The following is a 13,884-nucleotide window of genomic DNA, read 5'->3' as shown; positions in this document are numbered from 1 at the left end:
AAATGTATATACTTTTAAATTTAGAGGCTTGGGGCTGGGGATGTGGCTCAAGCGGTAGCGCGCTCGCCTGGCATGCGTGCGGCCTGGGTTCGATCCTCAGCACCACATACAAACAAAGATGTTGTGTCCGCCGAAAACTAAAAAATAAATATTAAAAAATTCTCTCTCTCTCTCTTTTAAAAAAAATTTAGAGGCTTGTAAGATATTGTACTTTGGCCATAAGTTTGTTTTAGTTTGTGATAATATAGCCTCAGGTTTCAAACGTTTACCAAACAGAGCATCTTAGAATAAAATATAGGCATTTAGTTAACAAGTATTCATTTAAGTAGTTACACTTTATTCCTTGGAGGTAAGTATTAGAATCAAATGAGACAGCAGTGTTTTGCTATATGAAGGTGATCACTCATCTATGTGTTTCTGAAAAGGTTTATCAGATTTTTTGAAAATCGAAGCTTTAGCTTATGACTACTGAGATCCTATTTAGCAATTGCAGTAAATTAATAGGCTAAGACAGTGGTCTTGATAGTTTAAATTTTAGGAAAAGTTCAAAAGCACATTTTAGGCACTGATATTAAGTCACCTGCCACCTACTATTATTGTTCTATTTTTTAAAAAGATAATTTTAAGACTAAAAATGTGAAAAAGAGAATCTTAAAATATATTTCCCAAGATAAAATGTGTCAACAACTTAATATTCCACCTCCCCCACCCCTCAAACAACTTTTTTCCTTTTTATTTCTTTCCTCTTCCATTTCAGTGAAAACCAAGTAAAAGCTTAGTCATACTCCAAAGGATCATATTCCAATGCCCTTATCCTATCTTCCACAGCACTCTGGAATTCCCAACAACACAGTTTGGTAGCCCTGGAAAAATCAGTTTCTTTGTATTTCAGAGTCTGGGCTTACAAGTATTAATAATATGGCAGGGCATAATATAAAGTGCACTAAATTAGGAATCAGGAGATCTGGTTTCCAGTGCTGGCTCTGATACCCACTGGAGTATGCACATTTCTCAAGGTATCTTAATCTCTGTTGGCCTGATTCTTCATTTGCACAATGAAACAAATCTAGGACTTACTCAAGCTCTAACATTTTAAGACTAAAAGCCTATACTTAATGTTATGACTTCATAAAGTCACTGAAATTATTATCTCAAATAATTGAAAAATACTGGTATAGTATAGGAGTTTCTTTTTAAAAGTTAAAAAGCTACTAAAAAATGAATATCCAGGGTTAAAATGTTCACTGAAGTAAACATAATTAACTAAAGTCAATTCTAGCCCTCCAGCCATGAACAGGTAAAGAAACATGATATATATACACAATGGAATATTACTCAGCCATAAAAAAGAATGACTATAACTTCTGCTGGTATATGGAGACTATCATGCTAAGTGAAATAATCCAATCCCCCAAAACCAAAGGCCAAATGTTTTCTCTGTTACACAAATGCTAACACACAATGATGGTGGAGGGGGCATATAGAAAAGTTTAGTGGATTAGACAAAGGGGAATGAAGGGAAGGGAGAGAGGAGGGAACAGGAAAGACAGTAGAATGAATCGGACATAACTTTCCTATTTTCATACATGAATATACCACCAGTGAAATTCCACATCATGTACAATCACAAAAATGGGATACTAATTAGAATGTTATACTTCATGTATATATAATATGTCAAAATACACTCTATTATCATGTACATCAAAAAAGAATAAAAAAAGATTTAAAAAAATCAATTGTAACACCTTCTCCCAATCTCTACTCTCCTGGTAATGCCCACTGCCCACCCTCTTTATCAGGCAGTGACTATGAGAACTCAGAGATAGCATTTCAGTCACCTCTAAGATGCCATCATCTTAGATCTAACAAGCTTTTGTGGCAATATTCTAGGGATATAGTTGGTTTTTGTTCACGTTGAAACACTTCTTTTTATGAGGATTATACTTTGTGTCCTGGCTTTGAGCCTTGACTTTATCCTGTATTTAAAAGACAAAATGTCTTGTATTCTCTTCTCAGCTTCTGACAGTATGATCTTAAGCACTCAGTTTCCAGAAATTCTAAAGTGTCACAAAAGACTTATGGTTTGATTTTACATGGAATGTGCCATCGTTTTTGAAGTCCTACATCATTTTGTTTACTACTTAACCAGTAAAACATTATGAAGCCTTAACCAGCCTATTATCAGAGTCTGTTCACTATCACGAAAACTCTTTTGTCACTGGCTTCCGTCACACCTTGTATCTGATTAACACACTATAGGATAACATAGGGCTACATAGATCTGCTTTGTGTTCTAACATAAATGATGGAAAACAGATTTTCCTTTCTCCTTTAATGTGGCAGCCCCTTAATTGAGACTGTAATATGGTTTATTTAATACAATTTTTCATACTAAATTAAAGCAGGTCTAGAGTAATTTAGCTATTCATTATAATTAAGGCAGCAGCTATTAAAAAGATGCTTTTATGTCTTAGAAAAACATTTCTCTGAATGATACACATATACACAAATTAAACACACACATAATAAAGTTATTGACTTTTATGCATATACTCTCTGAACTGTCCCAAGTGTCACCTCTGGACTTGGCCATGGCATTTTCTAATCAGATCTCTAAGTACAATTATATCCTAAAACAATCTCTGCTTAAAATACTGAGGAGGCTAACCTGTACAATATCATTTTAAATATGTCAAGTCAGGCCTAAAAGTAAAAGGCAGAACTAAATGAAATTTATTTAAGAAATCATGATTTTTCTCTTTCATACTATGCTTGGGTTCTTTTAAGTCCAACTGTTGTCAATTAAAGGAAAAAAATAAAGCAATATGCATAAGAAACAGGCAAGGAATACACACATTCATGTAAATATAAATTTTTGTGTATTTAAATTCCAACAAGCTGGAAAAATATCCTGAATTTCTGTCTTTTTGTTTATGCAATATAAAATAAACTATAAAACAGGGCTAACAAAACTTATTAAATCCAATTTGTATGAAATTAAAAAAATAAAAACATCAAACTCACACTGAAAAATTAAAATTTACTAAGCCTGAAAAATAAGCAAGAAGTGAACCAGGTGAACCAGGGTCTTGAACCTTATAGGAGCATACCAGCAGAAAGGCAAAGCATGTCATTATTTTGTCCATCTCTAACTATTTTTCTATAACTATATATTGCCCATCTATAACTGTTTCTTATAGTTATAACTGGACAGAATTCCTTTATTTTATTTATTTTTATGTGGTGCTAAGGGTCGAACCCAGTGCCTCACTCATGCAAGTTCTCTGCCACTGAGTTACTGCCCCAGCCCAGCAATGTTATTTTTGTTGGTTTTTCTGGAAGAATGTGGGATGTTTCCACGGCCTGGTGCCCTTCTATTAGCTCTACTGGACTTCACTTCTGAGAAAATGAACCATGAGTATGATTTAGTGCAGCAGCACACAGGCGTGCCACATTACATGAATCATCCACGTGTGATATCTTTAAACACTCTCAGTTTAATAAGTCCGGTTTTTCTATGTAAATGTTTCAGACTAAGGTTTTCCACAGTGTGAAATGATCTGTGATTATGTGGCAAGACATCAAATAGTTACTTTGTAAATCCAGTTTAGAGATTCATAGATTAAGTGAACTAAATCGTTTCAATATACTTGTTCCAATTTTTTTTTGTACTCACTCAAAAGTGATAAAACAGCATCTCAGAGAGCCATAATGCACATAGCTTGTGGTTATATCATGAAAATAATAAAACATAAACATAATTTTCTTTGTAACTTTAGATTTTAATGCTAAGATCTACAAGTTCCTTCAAGGAGGGTAGGGTCAGCAAAGTAAAATGAAGACTAAAAATGCTCATTGGATTTAGATAAATGAAGGTCAGGGTTACTTTGTTGAGTACCATTTTCATACAGCAGAGGAGACAGAAGAACTGAGCAGGCAGGTTGTGTGCAGCAATATATACTACAGATTAAAAAAAAAAACTTTTTAAAAATACATAGAATCTGGCACATCCCTGATATAAGGCCCAAGACCAGCAGAGGACTGTTGGAGCAGCATAATTTCTCAATAAGAGGCTGTAGGGTCAGCATGTTTCTACCCCAAGACTTAGATTATCCTCTGTTCATATCTCTCTAGTCATGTGTACTTTAAAAGTCTCCCAAGTTGCTGGGTGTGGTAGGAGCACTCCTTCAATCCCAGAAACTCGGGAGGCTGAGGCAGAGGATTGCAAGTTCAAAGCCAGCCTCAGAAACTCAGTGAGGCCCTAGGTAAGGGCTGGGGATGTGGCTCAGTGGTTAAGTGCCCCTGGGTTCAATCCCTGGAACCAAAAGTAAAAAAAAAGAAAAAGAAAAATCCAAAGTCATGAATAACATGAAGATTTTTTATATTTCCCATCATTCCAAAGCAATTGCAACTTACAAAGCAAGTGTATGCATATAATAAAAATTAGCTTATTTTTTAAAAAAGTTAGTCTGAACTGTTTAAAAACTTTAAGTTAAACTTAAATTTTTTTCAAACTGAAAAAAATAGTTAACACAAAATTTGATTTATTTAAGAGATTTAAAGGCAAGCTATAAAAATTATTAGTTTTAACAGAAGTTATTAAATTTCCTGATCTTAAAGAATAATTTCTCAAAAAAACAAAAACAAAAACAAAAAACCCTCAAAACTCAAGTGATTCCAAGATGACATGTAGATTAGGCTTAAACTCTGAACATGTATAAAGCCTCGTTAAGTAAGGAGACTATAATTAGAAGTTGAAGCCAACAGGCTTAATGTTTTAAAAGAAAATTTAGTATCAGAATTTTCTGAACCTTACCAAAATACAAAATTGTGTTAACATTGAATGCATAGTTCAAATTAGGTGTATAATGTCTTTTCCTGCCTAAAATGAAGACAAATGTACACGTGTAGAGAATAATTACTTACCGCTATAATGTCTAGCGTATTATCACAGACCTTTCGGATTTCATTATTTTTATCATGCATCAGGTCTATGAGATATGCTGGAGCCTCTGAATAAAAATGGTTAAAGATATAAACTGCATTTGAGATCATGACTCTTTAGTAATATTAGAAATCCCCCATTTCTTCTAAGTTTAAATGCTAAATTGAAATTTAACTTCAAATTTTAAAATCATTAGTTCACTTTAATATTTCATTTGTTAAGCGCTAGAGTTGTGTAGCTATAAATGCTTTCTTGATCTGAGTGATTTCACACAAAAATGAACGAGAGCCAAAATCATTCCCAAAAAAACCAGTGTATATTACGGTATTGCTAAAAAAAAAAAAAAAAAAGAACAAAAGAAAATAATTACAGTCAAATCCCGTCTATGGTTGTTATAAGAAGGGGAAAAGAAAGAGAAAACATGGTAAGGCATTTTCATGTAAGAGAAAGATAGAACCTGTCATTTTGAAAGAGATAAGAATTTAAGAAAATATTAAAATATATATGAACAAACAACATAAATCAGAACTACAAAACCCAGAGAAAAAACTTGGAAAGAAACAAAAATAAAAGTAAAAATAATTATAGATATAATAACTAAATTTAAATAACACAAGATACAACAGATAAAATCCTAAAAGAAATGAGGTAAAAAGGAAGTAAATTTATAAAATCAAAACATAAAGAAAAAAAAGATTGGAAAATCACAGATTTTAAAGATAGGCCACGAAGAGCCAATATAATAGAAATCTCAAGAAAACCAAGGCAATGGCAAAAAACTAATAACTAAAAATTACCATTCAAGAAAAATTTTATAAGGGGCTGGGGTTGTGGCTCAGTGGTAGAGCACTTGCCTAGCACTTGCCTAGGCCCTGGGTTCGATCCTCAGCACCACATAAAAATGAATAAATAAAATAAAAGTACTGTATCAACTACAACTAAACAAATACTTATTAAAAGCTTGGCTCAAGCGGTAGCGCTCTCGCTTGGCTTGCGTGCAGCCCGGGTTCGATCCTCAGCACCACATACAAACAAACAAAGATGTTGTGTCCGTCGAGAACTAAAAAATAAATATTAAAAAATTCTCTCTCTCAAAAAAAAAAAAAAGAAAAAGAAAAATTTTCTGAAAAAAAAAAACTTAAAACTACAAACAGGAAAAGTACATTTGTACACTTAGAAAAATCAATCAAGGATGATATTCAAATTCTAATAAAAACCAAAACAAAAAACAACAACAAAAAACTTGATGTTAAAGAAAATAAACATTCTTCTGGTCTTCTTAGGAAAAAAAAAAGAAACAAGTTATTTCTAAAGGGAAAGGAAATTAAATTACCAGCAGACTTTAGGGTAGATAATTATAATTAGACTGATTAGACTTCTCCTTGGTAGCAATGTAGGCCAGCAGACAGGTGGGAAAGTCCTTTAAGTTGTGCCTTTAAGTTGTGAGGGAAATAACTGTCAACCTAGAGTTCCATATTCTGCTACATTATTATTTAAGAGGACAAATTAGTTATCTTATATAAAGTTAGATTTTATTATTTATAGGTAACATTCACCATTAAAATTCTTCATTTAAAAGGAATGAATTCTTTTTTTTTTTTAAGGAGAGAGAGAGAGAAAGGGAGGGAGGGAAGGAGGGAGGGAGGGTCTTTTTTGTAGATGGACACAACACAATACCTTTATTTTTATGTGGTGCTGAGAATCAAACCCGGATCCCGCCCGTGCTAAGGGAGCGCTCTACTGCTGAGCCACAATCCCAGTCCGTAATGAATTCTTTTTAACACATTCTTTTTTCAAAATGTTTAAATAAATTGGACCCACTGGGGCAATCACAATAAAAAGGATGATAAACAAATTCAAATAAATATTTTGTTTAATGGTGAAATTAAATATTTTCATAATATTTAGTATGCGACAAGTTGCAACAAGATGTCACTGACATCAATAAAAAACTTGGTTTCTGAACACCAAAACATTTCTGAGTTCATTATTTTGATGGAAGCACTTCAGCAATACTTATTTAATCTTAAAACACGGATGAAAGCACCAGATTGAAGTAGTATTCCTTGAGCTTTTGTAAAAAAATTAATTCTGCCAGTCTTTAATTGCCAATTTACACTGTTTTCAACATTTTGTATTCTTTGGGATAACTATTTTAAAAGTACAGACCCCAAATATATTGGTATTAAATAAAAATTGAAGTTAGAATGAAGAACAGTCAAAAAGAAGTTCTCTTAATACTGTGAGTTTGGCTACTAAGGTACTGAGTAGGTAGCAAAGGCTGAAACACTTACTGTATATATGAGGCACTTGGTAGGTATTTTAAATACTTCATTCTTTAAAAATCCTAAGAAATGAAGTGCAAACAGAACTGTCTTTCAAAGAAGTCACCTAGGAAAGCTATACTTTCATTTGACTGTTTTCTGTAGTGCCTTCTGTAGTTACATGTTTTAAATACCCTCTATACATAAAATAGCCTTCTAGAGGCTCTAAACCTCTAGAAGGAGCACATACATACAGGTTCTGAAAAGACCCTATAGCAAGAAAGTCTGTTAAACTCTATTTTGCAAGCTTATTCAAAACCCTATTTTTCATTAAACAACTGTTAATACTTAAGGAATGTTTCACGGAATACAGCTAGGGAAAAGTTTATTACTTTCAATGATTTTAATATTATTCAAAAGTGTATTTTTTTAGTTGTCAGTGGATCTTTATTTTTTTTATTTATTTGCAGTGCTGATAATCAAACCCAGTGCCTCATGCATACTAGGCAAGCACTCTATTGCTGAGCCCGAGCCCGAGCCCGAGCCCCAGCCCCAGCCCCAGCCCTCTAATGTGGCTTTTAAGGCAAACCAGTATTTGTTTTTAGATAGCCCTCATCAAAATGAAGATTTCTTGGAAGGAGATCCTCATCGTTATACAAAATTACATATAAGAGGAAGTGAGGGGAAAGGAAAAAAAAAACAAGGGAGAGAAATGAATTACAGTAGATGGCATAGAGAGAGAAGAGGGGAGGGGAGGGGAGGGGAGGGGAGGGGAGGGGAGGGGAGGGGAGGGGAGGGGAGGGGAGGGGGGATAGCAGAGGATAGGAAAGGCAGCAGAATACAACAGACACTAGTATGGCAGTATGTAAAAACGTGGATGTATAACCGATTTGATTCTGCAATCTGTATACGGGGTAAAAATGGGAGTTCATAACCTACTTGAATCAAATGTATGAAATATGATATGTCAAGAGCTTTGTAATGTTTTGAACAACTAATAATAAAAAAAAATAAAGAAAAAAAAATGAAGATTTCTTCAGTTAGACTTTCCCCAGACTGAACTTCTGGAGCCTTTATATGCTTCCAAAAGTTAATTTTTTCCCTCAAAAGCAAGGCAATTTTCCTCTAAAGGTGATATCTAAAGTGTACATCATTAGATTTGAATGTAGCACAGAGGAGTTTCAAAATGCTTTGAGTAATGGTAGCATCATTTAAAACTAAAAAATCTCTTAAGGTATTACTTTAAAGGACATTAACCAGTTAGATACCAGTATTCATTGACCATACAAGTTTTTACCACATATCAAGTACTGTGTTAACTTTTGGGTATAGATAAAGATAAGATAAAGACAGTACTTGAGCTTGAGGACCTCAAAATCTTTTGGGAGAGATAAGCATATAAACAGATGATTGAAAGTACTTTTAAGAGGTTAAAAAAAATTTCTTTTTTCTTTTTTTTTTTTTTTTTAACAATTCTTAATACATCTTTATACCACAATTTATCTTTTGCTATGTACATAATATGAATATACCATAGTGAATTTCACCCATATATGTATAAAACACCAATTTTATAAAACAATAAGACTAGTGAAGGAAAGGAAACAGGGGGAGGGAAGAGGAAGGGAAAAGTACTGGGGACTGAAGTAGAGTGAATTACATTCTACACATGTACAATTATGTCAAAATGGACACCACTATGATGTTTAACTATAATGCACTAATAAAAGCATGAAATTGCTAAAAGAGAAAAAAACCCAAAAAAATAAAAAATAAAAAAAAGAGGGAAAGAAAGAACGAACGAACGAACTACTGGGAATAAGAAAGGCATAGGATTTAGAAAGGCTTAATTAACTAAGAAGATGGTATATAAAACTTTGATGGGTAGGAGACATGGGTGGAAAAAAAAGGAGAGAATGCATTTGAAGTTGACAAATATACAAAAAAAAGCAGTAAATTATAAGGTAGGTCATATCTGATGATCAGAAATTTGATGTACTGAAAGAAAATCTCAGACTTAATTATATATACCCAGGTGTCTCATATACCCATGTCTTTATGACACTGAACATATTGGATTATTGTTTTATATTTACTTATCTATCTTTTCAACCAGGACTGATTTCATAAATCAGGATGTGTTTGATGGTCAATGCTTATGTAGAATATATGACTAATTATGTATAGTAACAGAGACAATAGAGAGTAACATTTCCAGCTTGACATGCTGTGTGGATGACACTGTTATTATTCACAATGAATACAGAAGGCAGGACTGTTTTTGCTCCTCATAGAAGGATGGTGACTGTATAGAGTACCCCTTGGTTGCAGTAATGATTAATTACCATTTACTGAGTACCTCTGGGTACTGGGAACTATAATAGGCACCTTAAATCCATTAATAGTTACAACAAACCCACAAAGTAGGAAGTCTTTTTATTTACTACCACAGTCATTTTCTTGATGTCAGAATGTATGCTAAGGAAGTCATCTGACTTTTTGAGGTCCCACAGTTAGTAAATGGCAAAAGATTATTAAAAATTAGGACTGCATGAGGGTGGAGGATGCAGCTCAGTGGTAAAGCACTGGCCTCACATGTGCAAGGCTCTGATCACCAGCACAGAAACATAATGAAAACATAGGCACACAATGCTCTTAGGATACACCATGCCAAGGCCCTTTTAGGTAAAGACATCCAGACAGCAGTTAGCAACAAATGTCTGATGCCCGAGACGTTTTGCAGATATTAAATACTTAACATACAGTTGGGTAGTTAACAATCCTGACAACAGACATGTTTTCCAATGTTCAGAAAATAAAGTTACTGGAAGGACAGTCCTTGGAACCTGTGATAATTAAGTGATATTAGTAGAGAAGGAAATTCTGACATGTTCAAGTTTCTTAGTAATCAAAACCTGACAAGTTAAATAAAATTGGTCTCATTATATTCTATTTATATAGAATATAATATAGAGGTAGAGAATTCTTCACCTGAAATGGTTAGAGTGTTTAAATTTACTTAGATTTTAGAATATTTGCTTATATGTAATAGGTTATCCTGGGAATTGGACATAAGTCTGAACAAGAAAACACATTTATGTGCCATACACACCCTATGTACATACCATGAAGGCTATTTAGTACATATATACAATATTTTAGTACACTTGTGCTTTGAATGAGAATGCTACATGACATGAAAATTTCTACTTGTGGTGTCATGCTCGCATTCAGAAAGCTTCTGATTCTGGAGCATTTCTATTTCAGATTAGTCATGTTCAACCTGTATTGATTTAGGGTAAAGAGTACCATGGAAAATAGTGTATCTTCTAAATTTACTGTAAAGCTTGGTGTTTTCTATAGCATTTTAATATTTACATAAAGAACAACAAGAAAGAAGCATGTTTTTGATGATGTGAGATACATCCTCTAACACTGAAAGGATACGTGTCTCCTTGATTATGACGTCTCTCGTGGCTTGGTGGAAAACCATCTGGTAGAAGACATAGATTATCTGACACACAAACTCATCATCTTCCTGTTGAGCTAGAAGGAAACAAAATTTCATAAAAAAATAATGTTTACATACCAAACTGAGAATTACTGGGAATAACAGAGAGATAAACTCACTGTTTATGGCAAGTATGTAAGTAAAGGATAACAGTTTAAAATACTTATAATACATAGGTGACACATATCATCTATGTCTCTGGTGTTTCTCCTATGATACTATGATCAGTGGAGAAATTTTATGACAGTATATTTATAGTAGCTTTAAGAAATTTGGTTATAATTAAATTAAGTAGGTTAATTATTTTTAAAATACAAAGAAAAATATGAAGATTTTGAAAAACAGAAGTTACATCAATTCGGAGGTTCAATCAGACGACTGGAGATAGTTCATCTGAAAAGATCAGGTAGTACTAAATAGGAACTGAGGGACAAGACTGATGGAAAAGAATAGAAACAGTGCTTCCCTGTCATCTTCACTGTATTTTGCCAATATACATGACAAAAACCAGACTAAATTAACTTCTGTGCTCCTAACGTGAAATGGCAACACTTACCACCACTTGCTTTGTTTCTTTCTATTCTTCACAAGAATTCTTCAAACAATTTAATTTGTGAAATAAGCCCATTTGCATTTTGCCTTTATAATATTGACTTCACATGAGAAAAACAATTTATTAAAAAAACCCCTACATCTTCTGAATTCTAAGTTTTGGGCGGGGTAGAAACTGGACTATTATAAAAAGATACTTCCTTTTGTTGAATAATGTTCACAAAATTAAACTTTACACATTGGCATGAAATGAGTACTTTAGTTTCAATCTCATTATAATCATATAAAAGTTATATAATAATAAAAGCTAATTAACAAATGTTTAAAAACATTTGACAGAATAGCTGATGTTCATTGATGTTTAAAAATAAAATCTAATTTTAACTACTAGTTATTAAATTTGATTTACTAATACTGTAGTTTGCCATAAACCTTGCCAATAGTTCAATGATATGCTAGAAAGAGATTTCTTGGTTAACATAGTATCTAATTAGTTGTGTGGAGTAAACTGTGGGCCCCTTAAAGTCCAGTCTGCCCCAAATGACCTCCATCACAAACTTCCTAAAACAAAATGAGTTGAAATTCTCACTGTTAATTACTCCCCTTCATCTACAACATCCATTCACTGAACATCAAAGGTTTTTTTTTTTTTTTAAATTGGGAAAATCCATATATTTATTTAAAAAGAATATTATATAGCCCCTACCTGTGATAATCTTACAGTGGATAAACCAAATCATGAATGCTTAGCTCACTCTCACATACCTCAGCTCTCTCAATTAAATCACTGTGGGACCAGCAATTCTAGGACACTGGTCATTTTGCTTCAACTTTCTCCAGCTCTCCACAAAATCTTCATTCTCCTTTTATCAGCTATATTTTTTTCACTTTTGCCTCCCAACTACCTAGTCTCTCCTTTAATTATTTCTAATACTATACTATTTCTAATACTATATTATCTATAGCAACGAAAATGAACAAACTTCTGTGTAAAACATAAAGGAATCTCACAAATAAAATGAGGGACAAAATAAACCAGATTCCCCATATAAAGTTCAAACTCAGGCAAAACCTATCAGTGATAAAAAAGATAGAAGCTACTCTGACGAAGATGGTAATGACTGGGAGAAGGGGAGAGGTATTTCTAGGATTCTGGTAATGTTTTATTTCTCTACGTGGGTAAGGCAACAATGTTGGGTATGCTCACTTTGAAAATTCATTGATTGCTGGTGGGACTGCAAATTGGTACAGCTAATCTGGAAAGCAGTATGGAGATTCCTTGGAAAACTTGGAATGGAACCATCATTTGACCCAGCTATCACAATACTTATACCCAAAGGACTTAAAAACAGCATATTATAGGTACACAGCCTTATCAATGTTTATAGCAGCACAATTCACAATAGCTAAATTGTGGAACCAACCCAGATGTCCTTCAGTAGATGAATGCAGAGGGAAACTTTGGTATATATACATAATGGAATATTACTCAGCATCCAAAGAGAATAAAATCATGGCATTTGCAGGTAAATGGATGGAGTTGGAGAATATGATGCTAAGCGAAGTTAGCCAATCCCCCCAAACCAAAGACAGAATGTTTTCTTTGATGAGGATGCTGACTCATAATGGGGATGTGGGGGGAGCCTGGAAGGAATGGAGGAACTATAGATAGGGCAAAGGGAAGGGAGGGGCAGGGAGGATGCAAGGGGGTAGGAATGATGGTAGAATGAGTTAGACATCATTACCCTAAGTACATGTATGAAGACACGAATGGTGTGAAAATACTTTGTGTATAATCAGTGACTTGAAAAATTGTGCTCTATGTATGCATTCTGTGTATAACAAATTAGAATAATTTTAAAAACTGTTATTTTGAAAATAAGTAACATTTTAATCACTCAAATATCAAAATTATATAAGAGTTCATAACTTAAAATTTCATCCCTGTCCCAGTTCATCTGCTCCCCTCTATACAGACCCAGTTTTATTAGAGTTTTGTGTTTATTTAGGCCAGTGACAGATTATTAAATAAATATTATTATGATCCTTATTTATATCACAAAATTTATCATCCAATGTCCTATGCTCCATTAGTGTAATCTAACACTATGATATGGATAATTTTCAATAATATGAACATAGGTAAACATATAACTTTTAAATTCAGTCTTTTAAAAGCTATGTTTATTTAGCTGTGTATATGAACCATAATTTAAGGAGTTTTAAAATTGGTAGTCACTATAATTTTTTTCCAAAATGTTACCATTGCAAATATGCTATAATGAAAAATCATTTTTATAAATTATTTTACATGTTTGCAGACTTATTTGCAGGGTAAATTCCTAAAAGTATAAATGCTGGAAAAAAGAGAAATACATTTATAAATGTGATGGGTTTTGCCAAATGAATCCCCATAATGTCACATTATTTTTGAACATCAATGAAAAATGTTTGAGAAGGCCTATTTCTCAACTTCACCAACAGGGAGTTATCAGTCTCTATGCATTTTGTCAACCAGGTAAAAATGTTCCAGTGAATTTTAAATTTTCATTGTTCTTATTAAAGCAGAGTCAAGTATCTTCTCCAAAGCTTAGGTGATTCTTTCTGTT

The 13,884-nt window shown here is 33.2% G+C and overlaps 1 protein-coding gene across 4 annotated transcripts in view; it reads right to left on the bottom strand.

The window, feature by feature from the left end:
• Kifap3 (kinesin associated protein 3) overlaps positions 1 to 13,884 on the bottom strand; it is a 143,246-nt gene that overhangs the window by 39,252 nt on the left and 90,110 nt on the right. For all 4 annotated transcript variants that reach the window (XM_027935034.3, XM_071600329.1, XM_071600328.1 and 1 more), the window contains exons 16-17: positions 10,660 to 10,758; positions 4,930 to 5,015 (exon numbers count right to left, since the gene is read on the bottom strand). In XM_027935034.3, the coding sequence (XP_027790835.1) occupies positions 4,930 to 5,015; positions 10,660 to 10,758 (185 nt within the window). The remainder of the gene's footprint in view (positions 1 to 4,929; positions 5,016 to 10,659; positions 10,759 to 13,884) is intronic.

The sequence above is a fragment of the Marmota flaviventris genome, chromosome 12 (assembly GCF_047511675.1).
Source record: "Marmota flaviventris isolate mMarFla1 chromosome 12, mMarFla1.hap1, whole genome shotgun sequence".
NCBI classification, from domain to species: domain Eukaryota; kingdom Metazoa; phylum Chordata; class Mammalia; order Rodentia; family Sciuridae; genus Marmota; species Marmota flaviventris.
Note: the sequence above shows the minus strand (reverse complement) of the source record. Positions and strands in the feature narration are given on the sequence as shown.